Here is a 19165-nt window from a genome sequence, read left to right on the forward strand (position 1 = left end):
GTTACAGAGGGATACTGTGTGCTTGATTAGCAGGTTGATTTATGGGGATTATGTTACAGCTGTGCTTCAAGATCTGTACTGGTTTGCGCTCAGTTTCTGGTTGCAATTCAGCTGTTGGTTTGTATCTATAAAGTGGTTTGGGAGTGCTTCTTTCCTTGCACAATACCCCTACAGATGATATTAGATGAGGCACTCAAGCAGGTAGCCCCTGGTTTCCCCAGGAACTGGGTGCAGGCAGGGCATTCCCACTGAGGGGCTCTTGATATTAGGATTTGCTTCTCCCTTTGACTTGACGTGGCCCAGGTTTGTAGACCTTCAGGATGCTCTGGAAGGCCGACCTGTTCTTTTGAGTATAGGGAGGGGCATGAAGGAGCATATAAATCTGCAGGGTAAGTACTAATAGTCTAGTTGGGTACTGATGCTCTTGATGAATGAACTGATAAAATATAGAATTCTGGCTTCTGATAAGAGATGTATATAAATCCAAGAATTTTGTGCTGCTATTATTTAGAGCCCTCGATCACCATATTTGAAGAAATATACACTATAGTTAAGCAGCACTGTGTACAAAATCGGGCATCAGAGAATGTCCGTTGAGTGAAGGGGACTTAAGTGTAAAGAGTCCTACTTATCTGTGAACCTGAACAGTCCTCAGCTCACCCAAAATTCCCACTGAAGTCACTGGGATGGCAAGTCATGCAGGATCACGTCCAATATTAACTATGCAATGATGCATAAAAATATATAACTTCAAGAAGAGACAAAATGTCCTGTTTCATTCACTTTTAATCAAGGTAGAATTTTTTTCCAGATGACAATAGCAACCAGAGTTCAATAGCTGACGCTTCTCCAATAAAACAGGAGAACAGTAGCAACTCAAGTCCAGCACCTGAGCAGAACTCAGCAACACAAGCAGATGGCACTGAAGTAAAGTCTGATGAAACTCAAGCAGATGCAAAGGAGCAACCTGGTTCAGAAGGTAATACATATAGATATATCTTGTGCCTGCAGCTTTTCTAATAGGAAGCACTAGTTCAAACAAATACTTGAGTTCAACATTCTTGATAAGAAAGAAGCTTAAATAATAAAAGTGGAACAGAGTGACTGGCATGTGATACAAAACACAACCATCCATTCTTCCGAAACAACAAATACAGCTCACAAAACAACTCACAAATCAAAAATGATGAGTTGCCACAGTCCACATGTTATTAGCTATTTAACTTCTTCATAATCATATCTAGTTGGCTTAAGTCTTCTAAACTTCATTGCTGTGTAAATAAGAGCAAAGTCCTTGGTATGTAAGTATTTTATTTATGTACTTAAAACTCCTATTGACTTCACAGGGAGCAAGAACAGGTTTAAACTAAATTACAAAATTAATTTCTTCCATGAGAGTTCCACTGACTTCAGTGGTAGCTGGCCCAGGTCTGAAATCTTTACTGCACCTGGTTGTCTCGCGGTTCCAAATAGAATGGAAAATATTTTTCTGCTTTGTTTTATACCTTAGAAATTCAGGTCCTGCCTAGGTTGGAGGACTGACTGCGAACTAGTGAAATGGTTACATCACAAGAGCTAAACAGGTGAAAATTGATCATCTGAGAGGGGAAGAGATTTTTATTGACTTCAAAACTTTTATTATGTAAAACTTATCTAATGTCAGTAACTGAAAATTAACATTTTAAAGGAGGAAGTTGCTTCAGTATTCAGCATCCTTGGGCTTTCTTGAGAACTCACAATAACTCCCTTATATTGCTCATTGATGCTCCAGTGAAAGCAGGGAAGGTCAGACTTGACATTCCAGATATTCTTAAGGTAAAAAACAAACGGAGGAGGGGGGAAACCTTAAATAAACCTTTTAGGCTGGTTTAGTCCATACCAAGAAGCAAAAAATAGGCATAAACCCCAATCTTAAAAAATCGTTTGTAGGTCACTGTTTAGACATTTATCAAAGCCTTGATCCTGCCAGGTGCTCAGCCAGTGGGAGTTGAGGATGCGCTTCACCTAACATGATTGGGCTCTAAACGAAAATGGAACTAACAAATATTGATATTTTGTAACTTTTATGTGTACATTTTAATTTTAACTTTACTTTTTTTAATTCGCTTTGCTACATTTCTTTTAAAGCTAACTCTCAATTTGTATGCCCAGATTTCTAAAAAGTACATAATGTATTTTATTTGCTGTGCAGAAAAACAGCCAAACACGATGTTGGTGAAAATGTTTTAAATCTTACTTTGTTAATGCTATATTTCTTTGGTGCCCTGTAAAATTTTAGTAACTGAAACATTTGCTGTTTATTTATGCAAAATCTTACGTTGTGATGTTTTGAAAGAAACCATTTTCTCCTCCCTAATGTAATAGATAAAATATACTCTTAACAGCATTCTAATAATCTGGTTGCAAAATTCCTGCCATAACAAAGCCTTTAAATTGTCCTTGGCAAATCTCTTCCTACTGATTCAGTTCTTAACTCAGTAGATCCAATATCCAATTTAAATTTAGATCAGTTATCTCAGTAATATTAGAACCATGTACATCATGCTAAATACCTTCAATGACTAGAATGTAACTGTTAGATGCAGGGCAATTTGGCAGCCAAATCACTACCAAAGTAGACGCAGGAAAGCCAAATTTTATAAAATAGTATTCTCAACTGACTGCTCACTGAGAACTGTATGGATTTACTGCCAGATGGTAAACTTGCCTTTAACTTGTTCATGGGTGAATTCAGCCGATTACATAATGTACATGCTCCCATGACTAAATTTATGTTCAAGGAAAATCTTTCCTTGTGTTGATTCCAGGGCTATTGCTGTGAAATGAGAGGGAGAAGCTAGGGTAAAATACAGACTAATCTGGCCTTTTTGCTGGTTGGATACTGTGTTTAATTAGGGATTCTAAATCCAAATAACCCATCATCGATTGGAGAATGATGCTGTTTGATCAAATAGCTTTGATTGTGACACTGCCAAGCTGAATTTAAATAGCAGGTAACAAATTAAGGACCCAAATTCCGCTTTACATCTTATGTGACTGTTTTGAAGTCATTGGGGAAGCTTAGGGGAAGAATTGGCCCTAAGTGCTTAAAATCAACATTTTTATAATGAACAAATATTTTAGAACGCTTTCCTATGTAAACTAATTATTGGCAGGTCTGAATGACTCTGAGGACAGGTAATAGGTAGGGCCCTACCAAATTCACGGGCATGAAAAACGCATCACGGACTGTGAAATCTGGTCTTTGATGTAATTTTATCCTATACTATACAGATTTCACGGGGGAGGTTAACGTTTCTCAAACTGGGGGTCCTAACCCAAAAAGGAGTTGCAGGGGGGTCGCAGTATTGCCACCCTTACTTCTGTGCTGCCTTCAGAGCTGGGTGGCCAGAGAGCAGCGGCTGCTGGCCAGGGGCCCAGCTCTGAAGGCAGCAGCACAGAACTAAGAGTGGCCATGCCATGCTATCCTTACTTTTGCGCTGTTGCTGGCAGCAATGCTGCCTTTAGAGTGGGTGGTTGAAGAGCGGCAGCTGCTGACTGGGAGCCAAGCTCTGAAGGCAGCGCTGCCGCAAGCAAGAGCACAGAAGTAAGGGGGGCAATACTGTGACCTCCCAATCCCATTTTGGGTCAGGACCCCTGCAGTTACAATACTGTGAAATTTCAGATTTAAATATCTGAAATCATGAAATTTATGATTTTTAAAATCCCGTGACCGTGAAATTAACCAAAATGGACTGTGAATTTGGTAGGGCCCTAGTATTAGGACACGGATCCTTTCACCTAAAGATCACCAGGATCAGGCACTTAGACTATAGCGAGTCTTCACATGCATGAATTCGAGATGGGCCAAATGTAGGTCCCATCTGCTCTGTAAAATCAATCATGTCAGGGACCTGTGTATACCACAATAACCTGCTTGTGTGCAGATGCACCCAAGGTTAAAACACGGTTAGGTCTTCTAATGTAGAGAGAAGTGAACTGTAGTTTAACAGTGTCAGAAAATTGTGCTGTAGTACAAAAGGAAATAAAGCCCCTGCTCAGAAGTGCTTTTAATCTGGAGTACTGAAGACTTAGTGTTTTCTTATAGCCACACAAACAATTCTATGGCAATTTAGAGAGAACCCCCCACAAAACCACAAAAACAAACATCTTGCATCTGACTGAGTCACTTTGAGAAATTGCATCTGACTGAGTCATTTTGAGAAATATCACTCTTCAGACCACATTCAATAAACTATTTTCTGGAGAAGGCTTGCCTTTCGGTAACTTTATGTGCAAAGTTTCAGAAGGTGTTCAGTAACCAGTAAAGAACTTTTAAATCTTACCCTCTTTTTCTTGGGGGATTTGAGAATTTAAAAAATATGAATTAGAATATAGAAGTGATGGGTATAGAGAGTGGAAGAAGGGAATCTATTCAAAAGCTGTTTATTAGAGTGAGCAGCATGAAAGTTTGAACCAGGTAGGAACCATTGCAAACTTAAACATCTAGGGGAGATTTCCCACAAACATCCAATAGACTTGAAAAACATATAACCTTATTGATGAAGCTAGATTCCTAGATACTGTGTTAGAATGATTACATGCCACTTTTTGTAGGAATAGGTTTTAAGTGTCCTGGGGGTTAAGTTCCAGTTCGGTAATTAAGTTCTGCGTATCTAGCCGCCGTGGCCTCCCACCCAAGTTTGTTGGATAAGTTATTCTTTTACTTCCTGTCTCCAACCCTCCATCCCACAGGTAGCTGCATTTCACTACTGGTTGTAATAATTTCCATATTATTTATATACTTCAGCTACTTATTTTGAAACTTTATTCATGTGTGCCAAGTACTTTGAAATCTTTGTGCAATACAACTGTGGATCATGACTGCCTCTAGTGGCTGGTCCAAGCTACTGTACACCTTACTACTAACTCACAGGTAAAAAGAATTCTTTAGTTTAGCTCAAGTGGCAGAAGCCTGTGGTTTGGGTGCTGAATATTCTGGGTTCAGTCTCCACTGATGATTCAGGTGTTATCGTGTGAATGCAATCACAACTGGTTATATTTGAATGAAAGGTATTATATGTACATTAGCATTAGAGAGTAAAAGCGTGTATTGAAAGTTGATTCTTCATGTTTAAAACAAGTTTTTACTCTTTCAGATACTTCTGATGAACAGAATTCACAGTCTTCAATGGAAAATTCCATGAATAGTTCCGAGAAAGCAGAAATTCAATCCTCTGGAGAAAATGATATAACTACAGAGGCATCTAAAAACTCTCAGGTAATTTTAATTAAGTACAAAAAAGCTACTTTTACAAATTCAACATCAACTTTAAAAAAAAGTTTAAGAAAAACTGTCAGGAGACCAATCACGCTTAGCTGTGTTACTAAGATCACCATGAATCATAGAATATCAGGGTTGCAAGGGACCTCAGGAGGTCATCTAGTCAGGGCTGGCTCCAGGCACCAGCTTGCCAAGCAGGTGCTTGGGGCGGCCACTCTGGAGAGGGGCAGCACGTCCAGCTATTTGGCGGACGGTCCCTCACTCCTGCTCGCGGCTTTTTATTTATTTATTTATTTGTTTGTTTATTTTGGCTGCATGGGGCGGCCAAAATCCTGGAGCCAGCCCTGCATCTAGTCCAACCCCCTGCTCAAAGCAGGACCAATCCCCAGACAGATTTTTGCCCCAGATCCCTAAATGGCCCTCTCAAGGATTGAGCTCACAACCCTGGGTTTAGCGGGCAAATGCTCAAACCACTGAGCTATCCCTCCCCCCTGGACTATTAAATAATTTTAAATATCTGATGTGCTTTCACCATTCATTTGGCCTTCTGTTTCAATTTCATTCACCTTTAACAGTAAGAAGACTGATTAGTTTCACTTTCAGGCTCATCTGCACCAGCCCATGTCTGATATGTAAGGAAATGTTACAATCCAAATAAGAATATTTTTATTTACTTACAATCCAGTAGGCTGTGCCCAAAATGTATCCCTTTAATTTCCATTTGGAAATAAATATATTGTCTTTATAAAGCAGAACAGCTAATAGAGCTGGCAAAAATGTAATGCTAATAAACTCAGTGGGTCAGATTTTGGTTTGAGTTATGTGTATGTCTGCAGAGCTATGGCTGGGAGAGGGGCTGTGGCTTGGGAATTATCCCACCTAAATCTGCACTACAGGTCCTCTCTGAGACTTGGTGGTGGTTTTACGTCTGAGTGCACATGTGCCCACTCCCAACCTCACACACCCTGTCCTGCAGAAATTGCTGCTGCTACTAGAAGGAGTAACTTCTGGGTCTTTGTTTTTTGTTGTGGCTGAGTATGGAGCTGAGGTAAGTCACAGTCTGATCACATGTTACTGCTGTTGCTTTGGAGTATATACAGTGGCTTCATGCCTGGAATCAGGATTTTGCCCTATGTGACTAGGTAACAAGAAGACCAAGCAACGTGATGTTTAGAAAGATGATTTCAGGAAGTGTGTTTATTTGGTTATGTCATTCACATCCTAGGATATTTTGTGTCCCCCAAGTGACATGAGAGTATTCACTTTTTTAATTTTAATCTGATGTCTACGGCACGTAAGATTCAGTCCAATGATAACATGAATTTTCTCTCTTTCCTGTTAAGGACTCTGAAGGAGTGCCACCTTCTAAAAAGATGAAAGTAGAGGCTTCCCAACAAAATGTTGAAGAGATTTAGACTATAGATTTTCCTGATCAGTTTTTATGTAAGGTACATCAGTGGGCTTAATCATAGAACAACTTTACTTAAGCATCTTCTCTTGGATGAGGACAGAACTCCTAACTTTTCAAGTTACTAAGCAAAAATCCAAGAAAACCTAGCAAAGGTTTAACTTCTCAGACACTGAAAACTTTTTTCTGTGAAACAAACATTGAGAACTTTTAAGTTACTGTCTCTGAAATGGTTGGAGTAAACAACTCAGGAGGGGTCTACGCACTGTTTCTAAAGTCAAAATTACAATTATGTTGCTGCTGGTTTTTTTTGTTTGTTTGTTTTTTTCCATTTCTCTATTTAACAATGTAAGATATTTAAGGATGGTACAGGTCAGGTATTAGCTTTCATGTGAAGTTCATTGTTCTGGCGTGATGTCTGCTTTTGTTTTGTGCCTTGTGTTCTGAAAACAGTGCTAATTTTTAAAGTTGTTTTGCAGCTGTCTCCTTTGCAAAGTGGCCTATGTTTGTATAATGCCATGTAGTAAGTTTTTCTGTTTTTTTTTAATTTTTTTTATTTTAAATCCCTGGTGCTTAAAACTTAACAAATAGAGATAAAATTGATCTGGAAGCCATTTTCACACTTGGAGTCCAAGGAGACAAAGAAGCGTCATTTTATTTTTCTGCAACTACAGTGGAGACCTTTTATTGAATGCCCAGCATTCGCAAACTGTAAATCTGGTCTTTTAAACTATTCTTAACTTCATCGGAAGTTAATATGATTTATTTACCATTTATATTCCAGATCTGAATAAATTTATTAGAAGTAAAGTAGATTAAGTAATAGGTCCAGATCTCTGTACTGGGTACAGTAATTGTTTTATTAAAAAGTTCCACTATAAAGATAGGATCAAAGGGATTGATGTGCAGCAAATGATTTATTCTGATATCAGGTTTTCACTGAACTGGATTTCATTGTACTGTTCTTAAATAAGATGTTTACTGATATATTCCAGGCTATACTGTATTTGGGATTTTTTTAAACTTTCAGCTAGTCTTTGTAAATAAGTCTTATTTCCATAATCTCTACATTATTGATAGAAATTATGCTTTCTTTTCAATTATGTTGACGCGTGCTTATGCTAGGCTTGTTTGAGAGGCTCTGAGCACGTGTAACTCCCTTCAAGTCAATGGCATTTAGAGGTGCAGAGTATCTACATGGATCAGGCCTTTAAGGGCCTGATATTGCAATGGGATTATTACTTCCAGGGAGGTGCCAAGCCCCTTCAAAACCGAGTCATGTCCATGGTAACTACTTGTGTGACTAAGGAATATTCACATGAGGTGTTATTCAAATGTTGCTGGATTGGGCCTTAATCTTCATTCGCTCTCAGAGGGAGATGGGTCTTGTAATTTAAAACCAGATCCCACATCTCCAAAAAATTGTGCAGTGTGTGTAATCTGAGAACTGTAAATATTTTTTAAAATGATAAATCTTCCTGTCCACACATTTTCATAATTAGCTCTTTGTAAACTTGCTTATTTCTGAATTCTCCAATGGTGAAAATGGCTTGAGCTTTGACTACTACATTGCATTTGCAATTACCACCTTAATTATGAAGAACAATTGGGAGTAGGAGAAGAGTGAGGAGCCAATGCTGACCTTCGTAAAATGTCTGTTGGATTAACCTCCGAAGTGACTTGCTATGCTCAGTTTGGGAACTTTTCCTTTTATGTTGAAATAAACTTTTTTGGATCTCAACTAAATAAAATTTGGTTGCAAATCATTCATGAAACCAGTGTGCTCCCTAATAAGTTTTTGGGTTCTCTGGTCAGATCATGAAGTCCATTAACTTCCTGAAAATAAGGAACCGAGGAGCCAAAAGTTATATTTGCACAATAAACATATTGGAATGGTAGAGTAATTTCTCTCTTGAATTGTGTGTATGCTTAAAAATGTTGATAACTGGTCAATGGCTATCAGTTTGTATGTATATTACACTCAGATTTAATTGATATTTTGTGAGAAAAATTCTATTTGATATATAAAATGGGCAAATAAAAAAAAATCAGACTTTTAAAAACACGGATTCACTAGCATTTTAATTTTGAATGCTAAAACTACATGAATCTGATGCCACCTTTGACAAGTAGTCATGTTTACTGATCACCATCTTCAGATGCGTCCCAAAATGTTTTTAATTTTGATTTTTCTACAGGTTTCCGAAGGGGTAGATAAGCTTTTTGATTTCAAAGCTGATTCCTGTACTTTAGGAAGAAAAATATAAATAGCACTAAAATACCTCAAATTTTTCATTAGATAGAAATGTTTATTGGCATTACTGACACCAACAGGTTTAACTATAAAATTCCTTCTTTTCCTCCTGTGGCTTCCGCTCAGAACTGTCCCCATTGTACTGTGGTTTGGAAAACAAACCAGCTCTTGCTAGTGGCTTTATTTCTAAAATAGTAACTTTTTATTTACAGCTTATACAAAATACATTCAGAACTTCTTTTAACCACAGATTCTAGTGACCACAGACAATTGAAAAAGCAGATAGGTTTGGGTTCCTTAAACCTGTTAGTGTCATTCTCTAAGAAGTGAGACCTTGACATTACCTGGTATGAAGAAATCCAAAATAATGTATAAGACTGTTATTAGTCTTTCTTTGAAGTGCCTGATAACATTAATGGGCCAGTGGATGTGATTAAACACATTTTAATGCCAGAAAGTACAGATGTGACCAGACCAGAACATAGGATCCAAATCTACTTGAGGTTTGGAACCACATCTAGATTCAATGTTTTGGCTTGGACCCATCTCTACCAGAAATTTGTTTTATGAACTCACTGTAAAAGAGTGTATTGAAAGCATTGAGACATGAAGCAGAAGGGGAGTTGTAATTTACTTCGAGGTAACTGAAAGTTCTCATACAGCTAATGTTTTAGAAATAGTGCAAATATCAAGAAGTGCTTCCTTGCTACATGCTGAATGTTGGAGCTTCAGTTACAAAAACAAAAGAAACTAGAAGCAAAAAAGTAAATTAGCTTAGGTTGTGGAACACATGAGAAGGCCTTCCAAATAAGCGATTTACGCAGCCAAACGTTTTATAGCAGAACTATTCCTTGGAATTTTTATGCTTGGGAAAGTAGTTGTTAAACATTCCAAAAAGTGCTGGCACTTACAAAACAACAAATCAACAAGGCAGTATAAAATATGGTTTTGGGTGGCTATCTTCATACATAAACATTGTCATGTTTTGGAATGTTCTTTATATCTAAGGGTCTGTTAGAAGATGTAAAGAATTCTGTTTTTTTCTCCCAATACCTAATCGTTTTCCATCTTATGATTTTTGTGTGTGTTGTACAGCAGTATAATTTTTCACTTATTTATTCCATCAGTAGCTATGGTTTGTACAATGTACAATGGTTTCATTTCAAAAATAAAATTAAAAAATCACAACATGAACATTGCGTGAATAATTTTTGATTAAAAAAATTAAATTTAAGAAGTTCAGTTTGTTTCTAAGTTAAAATAAATATTTCAATTTTTAAATAGATTTTTAAAAAATTGTGCATTCTGTGGTGTCTAATTCCATAATATGTAAAACAAATATTGCAATCTTCCTGTTTCTTACTGAACTACAGTGTCGTAATACTGCTTCAGTACGACCTTGCTAAGTTGCATGGATGAATGAGTGGTCTCATGGAATTAAAGTAGTGAGTAAACAAATCCAATAAAAGAGCAAGATTACTGGATCCCACAATGTACTCTGATTATTTAAAGTGCTGAGTATTGCTTTGATACTTCACAGGGTCATATGCTGTAGTATATTTTGTAAAACAAACAAAAAAAACTTGTAATGCAGACAAATCACTGTGGTGATGTCTTGTTGAATTTTCCTGAGAAGTGGGGAAACCGTTAGTGCAACTTCTGTAAAGTGACTGCAGATTAGTAAAATTCCACTTTGATTTCTTGCTCTCCATCAGTGTGCTCTGCAGTGTATAGACACAATGAGAGATGTGGCCTCTACCCTAAGTGTCCATATTTCCCAGTTTTTCAGGACACTTGAAATGTTCCAATTTTCATTTCATTAATAATTTTTTGTTAGAACCACAAAATGTTCAAGATGTACTGCTGTATCAAGTATCCTTTGGTCTGTGTTTACTGGGAACACACAGTCTAGTAAAACAAGTGTTCAGTGTGATAAACAGTGTTTTGAAGTGAATGGAAAAGTCGAATGCTATCAAAATTATGCTTTTTCTTGAAGTGAATGTTTTATGACAAATTTATTCAGACACTTGCTGGAAAAAGTCCTGTACTTAGAAATATACCTGTGTCACTGAGTCAGGAACTGGCAATAGTAAAGTCAGCACATACAGAAGAACACTTTAAAAAGTATATTTCATTACCCTAAAAAGTTGGTTGCAAATTGTACCTCCTCACACCCCCTCACTGACATAGCTGTGCTGCCAGAAGTTTATAGTGCTGCCTGTGGAGACTAAAACTGGGAGAGGGGAAGTTAAGACAAAGTGCATGGGGGGGGGGGGGGGAACTGTAGTGGGTGATCTACATGAATGAGTGTTAGTAGGACTGTGCTCTAATTGTGTATATGTTGTATGGGTTGACTATGGATATATGTAAATACAGATATGAACATGAGAATCAAAGTAAAATTGACCAGTCTAGATTAAAGTCCCATTTGCTGTTCACCATTTATACTTGTTTATTTTATTCAACCTGGACTGTTAAAGTATTACCTTTTAATAGAGAAAGGTATTAACTGTTCAGGTAAAAATATATAAAAAGAAATAACCCATGTGATTTTTAGCCTGACAATGTCCAAACAAGATTACATTTTGGACAGCTAACTGGTGGTGTGGGGCTAGTGGGCCTTTCCCCCACTTCGGTTGCTTATATTTTGTGTTTTTAACATGGGCCCAGAAATAATTGGCAGCAGAATCCTAGAAAAGACCTATTGTCTCAGGTAGACTACCACCCCATGACCAGTGCTGGGTTTTTCTTTCTCCTCTTGCACATTTTTTGTGTGTCTTGTGCAGTCCTCTTTTAACTGTCCTAGTCACTGAGGTGTCTGCCACTTCTCCCAGGAAAGTCTAGCAAGAAATTTAGTGGGTGCCAGTTTTAGTCATCCTGTGACAGTTTTCACCTTAAGGGCCAGAGCCTATTCACCTTATGTGAGGTACTCATTATCCCCAGTTCCCTATACACTTTGGGCAAGGGACTTTGATCTGTGCTTTTTTGTCTAGCTTTTTCCACTCACTGTAAACTGTTCTATAAAATCAAAAAATAAGAATTCCCCAGTCTAATCAGTGATACTGTCCAGACTCCAAAGAAAAGGCAGTTTAAACTTGATTTGATTTTTAAATTGGTGTCCACTAGGAGGAGTAGAGAGCAGTTCTGTTCCGTTTGCAATGGGCTATAGCAGGAAGGGCAATCACAGGCAGCCAGAGCCCTATAGCAAGGATGATGCCCTCTTCATTATAAACAGGATTGGCTAGAGCAGTGGTTCTCAATCTTTCCAGTCGTACCCTTTCAGGATTCTGATTTATCTTGCATACCCCCAGTTTCACCTCACTTAACCACTTGCTTACAAAAATCAGACTTAAAAATACAAAAGTGTCACTGTTACTGAAAAATTGCTTACTTTCTCATTTTTAGCATATAATAAAATAAAATTATTGGAATATAAATATTGTACTTACATTTCAGTATATAGTATGTAGAGCAGTATAGAGTCATTGTCTATGAAATTTTAGTTTGTACTGACTTTGCTTGTGTTTTCTAGGGTTGGTCCTGCTTTGAGCAGGGGGTTGGACTAGATCAGTGTTTTTCAAAGTTTGGGTTGCAACCCAGTACTGGGTCGCAGCATGTAAGGCACTGGGTCGCCTTGCTCAGCACCCAGGGACTCTAGCGCTTCTGGTCAGCACCGCCAACCAGGATGTTAAAAGTCCCATCAGCGGTGCTGCCCAGCTAAGGCAGGCTAGTGCCTACCTGTTCTGACACCGCACTGCGCCCCGGAAGTAGCCAGCAGCGGGTCTGGCTTCTAGGCCAGGGGGCCATGGGGCTCTGCGTGCTGCCCCTGCCCCGAGCACCGGCTCTGCACTCCCATTGGCCGGTTTCCAGCCAATGGGTGATGGGGAGGCGGTGCCTGTGGGCGAGAGCCATGTGGAGCTGCTTGCGTGCCTCCACCTAGGAGCCAGACCTGCTGCTGGCCGCTTCTGGGGTGCAGCGCGATCCGCGGTGCCAGGATAGGCAGGAAGCCTGCCTCTGCACCCCAGCTGCAACGCTGACCGGGAGCCACCAGAGGTAAGCCCATGCCCCAGCCCTGAGCCCCCCCCAAACCCAGAGTCCCTGCACCCCAAACCCCTCAGCCCCACCCCAGAGCCTGCACCCAGAGCCCTGACCCCCTCCTGCACCCCAATCCCCTGCCCCAGCCCAGATCCCCCTCCCACACCCCAAACCCCTCATCCCTAGCTCCGTTGGGTCACGGGTATCAACAATTTTCTTCAACTGGGTCACCAGAAAGTTTGAAAACCACTGGACTAGATGACCTGCTGAGGTCTCTTCCAACTCTGATCTTCTATGATTCTATGTAGACTGTTGTAAAACTAGGCAAATATCTAGATGCATTGATGTACCCCCTGGAAGATCTCTGCGTACCCCTGCTTGAGAACCACTGGGCTAGAGCATTTCAAGGCTGCAGGCAGCTCTGGGGTGGCATTGCATGATCGCTAATGGGATAGAAGTGCAGAGGAAGGGGTTGTTGCAGCAGCAGGGTGTTAGTCACAGCTGAGACAGAAACTTCTCGATTCCCTCTGTGTGTATGGAAGAGACACGTCTCCCATCTTCATTGTAAATAACCCAGTTGTCACTTTGTGATTAAGTGATAATGTAACTGCCTTGCAGCCCTGTGTAGCTAGGGAGAGGAAGGAGGTCAGTGGAGAAAGTTCTCCTGGCCCCACCTTGTACATATGGAGGGGAAGTGAAAATGCTGCCTTTTGGTTTGAAATTGAGTGCTGCATTGCAACAAAGCCGTGCAGGGCATAGCGAGATGATTGCAGTGCTAGTATGTGGGGAGTGGTGTGGCAGGGGCCACTGTAGTGTGTTTGGAGGATGTGCCAGACCTCACCTGAGTTGTTTGAGGGATGGCAGTACAGGCCTTAGCATCATAGAACCATTGGGTTAGAAGGGACCACAAGGGTCATCTTGCCGCGATGCAGGATTTGTTATGTCTAGTCATCCAAGACAGCTGGCTATCCTGCCTCCTTTCGAAAACCTCCAGTGAAGGAGTTTCCTCAGCCTCCTGAGGCTGGCTTGTTCTTTGGGGTGTTCAGTGGGAGCAGGGGACTACCCTGCATCATCCTGTCTGACATGTAGATTGCAAGTTCCTGCCCCAAAGAGTTCTCTTTTGTTTATCTGTACAGCACCTAGCACAATGGAACCCTGATCCTTGATTGCGGTTCCCAAATGTGACCATAATGTAATGAGTAGGAGCATTGCCTGCATGTGTGTGTGGTGGGTGTTCTTGGGAGGTGCTGGGTGATTCTGGTCTAGGTATTGGAGGGGATGTGAGAAGGTGCCAGGGACATTATAGTGTAGATAGGTGGATGGGTGTTTAGGGGATTGTAGTGGCTGTATGGTAGCAGGGAGGGGCACCAAGGCCTGCAGTGGAAAGGGTTGGTTTGGGTGGATTACAGTGCAGGAATTAAGGAAAGGCTTTACCAGTGCAAGGGGAGGTTTGGGGAAGCACATGGAAGAGTTTGTGGGGTGCATGCATTGCAGGGGTGGGGTTGAAGTTCAGGGGAGATGCAGTGCTGAGGAAGGTGGGGTGTAAGGGTGGTTGGCGGGGTGCAGGGAGTTTGGGAATTGGGGAAGAGAGGGGCAGGGGCCTAGAGGCTGGGGTGCACTCCCAGGGAGCACGGGTAGGGGCGTTGGGGTGGCTGCCTGGCCTCCCTCAGACAGGTGCCAGTCCTGGTCCAGGGCTTCCCGCCCCGCCACCAGCTGTCGCTGCCCCTGCCCCTGCGCAGGCCGGCGGGGCGCGGGCCCCGGCTCCTTTAAGGGGCGGTGCCAGGCCGGGGGCGTTGCCAGACGGGGGCGGGGCGGCCAGGAGTCGGGAGGGGTCCGCGGCCGCAGCAGGAGCGGGAGGCTCGGGCCATGGCCGCCGACGTGTTCATGCGGCCGGGCCGCCTCCCCGGGGCGGCGGGGCCCGTGTCGCGGCGGGCGGAGCCGGACGAGGACTCCTCGGACACGGACGATGGGGGCTCCCCGGCGGGGCGGCGGCCCGGGCCGCGGCGGGGGCAGCCCGCGGGGCCCCAGATCATCCACTCGGGCCACTTCATGGTCTCGTCGCCGCACAGCGAGCACCCGCCCAAGAAGGGCTACGACTTCGACACGGTCAACGAGCAGACGTGCCAGACCTACCGCTTCGGGGCGGCGCGGGGCGGCGGCGGGGCCGGGGGGCGCCTCAGCATCGACGCCTCCCTCACCAAGCTCTTCGAGTGCATGAGCCTGGCCTACAGGTGCGGGGGATGCTGGGGGGCGGTGGTGCCCGCGGGGGTAATGCTGGGCTGCTTGAAAGGGGCTGGGGGGTGTCTTGGGCCACTGGGGGCTCCCTGAGGGAGAGTGTCTGGGGCAACAGGAAGCGCCAAGAGGCTGGGGAGCTGGGGTGGGGGTTATGGATGTCTAGGACAACAGGGGGCTCCCTGAGGGGGGGTGTGCCTGAAGAGGTTGGTTGATGGTCCAGGATGTTGGGCTGAAGGTATCTGGGGGGACGGGGGGCTCCAGGGCAGCTAATGAGATTTGGTGTGGGCTGGGGGTACTCAGGGGACAGCAGTGGTACATTGTAGCATTAGTTCAAAGGGGGAAGCCATTAAAACCTGGGCATAGGGGAGTTGTAGGGGAAGTTGGGTGGGGGGAATCAGTGTTGGACTAGGGGGAGACAAGGGTATAAAGGGGCTGGCGTGGTTGAGCAGTGTGTCTGTCATCAGTTCTTCCAGTTATGATCTTGGGGAGGGAACAGGGGAAACCATGAGAATCTGTTAGGGAACATGGATCATCCTCTGGAGTTGGGAGGGGATGCAGAGGGGTGAGCGATGACATTAGGTGGGCTAACAGGAATTTGGAGAAGAGGGTACGACAACATGTTGTGAGGCAGGAACTGGTAACATAACACAAACACATGTACTGTACAAGACTGACTATACACTTGCACAAGTGCTCTGGATAGGAAAACTCCCCCTGCAGTATGTTTAAGGTGGATGGATAGCTATGCCCAGTAATGTCAAATAGCTACCTACTGCATGGTCCCTGGTCCCAGATATGGCCATATACTGTTCCAGAAGGCATCAATGTCAGACTCCACATGAGGAATGGTTTAAAAAGAGAGGGTGGGAGAAGAGTGGAGTAAACCTGAGAAATGTTTTAGCTGAGTAGTCTGGAACCTCAGTTTTTCCATGTAGAGGAAAGTGTCCATCCCTCCCCACCAGGCCCATAGGGAGGCCACACACCCTTGCTTCCACATCTCTGGAAAAGCCAGCTTAAAGGGGATTTAGCAGCCTCTGAGGTCCTGGCCTTCTAGGGCTAGGCAGCAGAGAATCTAGGGCTCTGGCCCTCCAGCAGGGCAGAGCACCAAGTGGCTAGGGGCTCTGACCCTCTGGCAGGGCAGAGCACCAAATGGTCTCTCACCTGACATCCTAACTCAGGCAGACAGCAGAAAACATTGGCCTCTTGGCCCAAGGTGGGGAGGCAGCATTCCCAGGGTGGGGTGGCTGCAGGAAGGATAAGGGGACCTGGGCCCACCCTACTACACCAGGTCCCAGCCCAGAGCCCTGACAGTGACCGATCTCTGCCACTGGGTCAGCAGGGATCCCACCAAGACACACAAACCAGTACTTTGGCACTACAACCAGACTATTGTCTGGTGTTCCAGGGCTACTTCTTATAACCCACTGACTGGGTACCTTCATTCTATGAGTGTCCTCTTATCTCCTCAGGGTATACAGCTAGCAACAGTCCCAGCTGCTCCTCAGCATCCCTAGCAATCCCTTCAAGTCCTCTGTGCTGTAGAGGTCCCACTTAGGCACAAACCCCAGTGGGGAGCATCTATCTCCCTCACCAGCTCCAGGCCAACTGAGCTGCAGGGCCTACCTTTTATACTTCCTGTCTGCCCCTCTGCTTTGGGCGTGGCTGGCCTGGTTCTGCCCACCAGGGAGCACATGGTGGTTTCTCCCCCTCAGGTCCAGAGGAAGGCCATGTCCCCTCCCTATACTCCACATTTGATATAAATAAACTACAGAAGCAGAGAAAGGGGGCTTGGGGGAGAGAGGTAAATGCAGGTTTAAAAACTGGTGACTTGCATAGTAATTTTAGTATATTTAAGACAGAAGGTACCAGTGGGGCCTAAAACAGTTCTGAAATGACTTAACCTAGGGAGTGACTGGCCTTAAAAATCCCTTCCAAAGCTATAATTGTCAGGCTGCATTGTGACAGACATCAAAAAAAGGACCGTTATTGCACTATCTCATAAGCTCTGGTGACAATCGCTTTTGTGGTGTGATGGAAAATATAGTAATGTTGGAGCAGAACCTGTGGGGGAGCATATGAACAGTAAAGCTTTTTCTTTTACTTTCAGTATTTATTTACTTTCTGTTTTGTTCGTTGTATCTAAATTACTTTTGTTTAAATGAAACAGCAAAACTTTAAAGTATCTGTAGAAAATTTTGGGGACTTGGCATTATAGAGGCAAAGCTTGTATCCCTGTATGTAATTAAAGTTCTGGACAAAGAGAGATCTTCATTGCATTCTAATATGGGTTGCAAATGGAACAAATAGGGTTAGCTTCAGTATATGATGAGAATTAAAAATAAAAGGACTTGATTCTGAGAGAATCCGAGCTCTTCCTGCCTCCGTAGACTTCAGTGGAAGTTGCAGATGATCAATACCTCTTGGGATTGGGCCCAAAGTTAGCAGCAACAATTAAAGGCAAAGCCAAATAATTTGTAAAGGACAGAATAAAAGTTTCTACCTCTTTTTCTTTTCCTGTTCCATAAGAAAAGTAGCCAGCTATTTGTTTGCATTTTTCTCTTGCAAGTACAAGAAATGATTAGTCAGCATCTTTCATTATTTTACAGTAACACTTTAACTTTGTTCCGGTGATTTCAATTTGTTGATAGTACTTCCTGAATTTATTTAGACATGCTACTAGAACTTCAGTCTTGCCTTCCACCTTTTTAGTAAGATATTATGCTAACACTTATCGCCCGTGTCTGTAGTCTTCCACATTGGAGACAGGGACATAAGGTAATCATGCTGTGGAATAGAAATGTATTTTTGAGAAGATGCATGTCTGCTTGAAGCTTTTGGCTCTTCAGATGCTACTGGGAATGTTTAAGGGAGAAAGTCAATTTGGATTCACGTTTTTAGATTTTGATTAAAAGGAGGGGTGGGAAATTCTTCAAAACATATAAATTAAAATGTTTTTAATTTAAAGGGAACATGTTAACTTGAAATCTAGTAAAATAAAGAAAATGAATTTCACCTATTCCTGACGTGCCCTGCCATTTTTTGTGGTTTTACAGCCACCTTTTTATATTTTAATTTATATATTTTTAAAATGTTCTTTTCAGGTGTTGCTATGTAAAAGACTCATAAAGTAAAGGGGAAACTGACTATGCATGAGAAATAGTGTAACTGGCTAGACATACAATTTTGTGACGTATGCAGTGCAATGAAATGGACTCCTTTCTTTTGACTACCTTAACGATTGTTAATAGGTAAATAATTTCCATGAAGAAGAGTGAATTGTAAATTGCCTGTGTATAAATGTCGTGAACTCAGAGGAGAGTTTTGTGCTAATGCATGAGAACCAGAATGTAAAACTAACCAGTCTGCTTTCACTGTCCCAACTAAGAGAAATGCAAAAAGTAAATCATCAGCATAAAGTTGTTAAAGTAATCTAGATTTAAAAATTTTTCACTTTTTACTCTGTTCAGTTACATAATTTTTTTTTAATTTACCATTGTATTATTAAGATTTTGAAAATCGGTGATCATATTTAGTGAGGGAGCAATTCTGTGGTGGTAATTTGTGCTTATTGAAAATAGCCAATTGTCATACAAACACTAAATCGTGTGTGTGTGTGTATATTTTTTAGCAAATGTCATTGTTCTGATATTCTGGCCCTATGTATTGGGAGGAGAATATGTCAAGAGACAGAAAATACCTTTTCAGTAGATTCCAGTTAAAAATTAAAGCTAGTTAAAGCTTCAGCAGCGCTTTAACATGGCTTGTGTAGTCGCGGCAGAGTGCTGGGAGCTCTCCCAGCTCTCTAAAAAACCCACCTCCACGAGGGGCATAGCTCCCAGCGTTGGGAGCATGGTCCACTGTCTACACTGGCGCTTTACAGTGCTGAAACTTGCTGCGCTCAGGGGGGTGTTGTTTTGTTTTCCCCTGAGCGAGAAAGTTGCAGCGCTGTAAAGTGCCAGTGTAAACAAGC

The 19165-nt window shown here is 42.3% G+C and overlaps 2 protein-coding genes across 2 annotated transcripts in view; both read left to right on the plus strand.

Moving 5' to 3' along the window:
* Window positions 1-6678, plus strand: part of BCL7A (BAF chromatin remodeling complex subunit BCL7A) — a 30717-nt gene extending 24039 nt beyond the window's left edge. The window contains exons 4-6 of the mRNA XM_065417967.1: window positions 812-979; window positions 5139-5260; window positions 6607-6678. Coding sequence (XP_065274039.1) covers window positions 812-979; window positions 5139-5260; window positions 6607-6678 — 362 coding nt within the window. The remainder of the gene's footprint in view (window positions 1-811; window positions 980-5138; window positions 5261-6606) is intronic.
* An 8148-nt stretch (window positions 6679-14826) lies between these two features.
* The window catches only part of MLXIP (MLX interacting protein), a 62847-nt gene continuing 58508 nt past the window's right edge, over window positions 14827-19165 (plus strand). Inside the window, exon 1 of the mRNA XM_065417721.1 lies at window positions 14827-15191. Coding sequence (XP_065273793.1) covers window positions 14827-15191 — 365 coding nt within the window. The remainder of the gene's footprint in view (window positions 15192-19165) is intronic.

Source organism: Emys orbicularis, chromosome 16 (genome assembly GCF_028017835.1).
Source record: "Emys orbicularis isolate rEmyOrb1 chromosome 16, rEmyOrb1.hap1, whole genome shotgun sequence".
In the NCBI taxonomy this organism is placed as follows: domain Eukaryota; kingdom Metazoa; phylum Chordata; order Testudines; family Emydidae; genus Emys; species Emys orbicularis.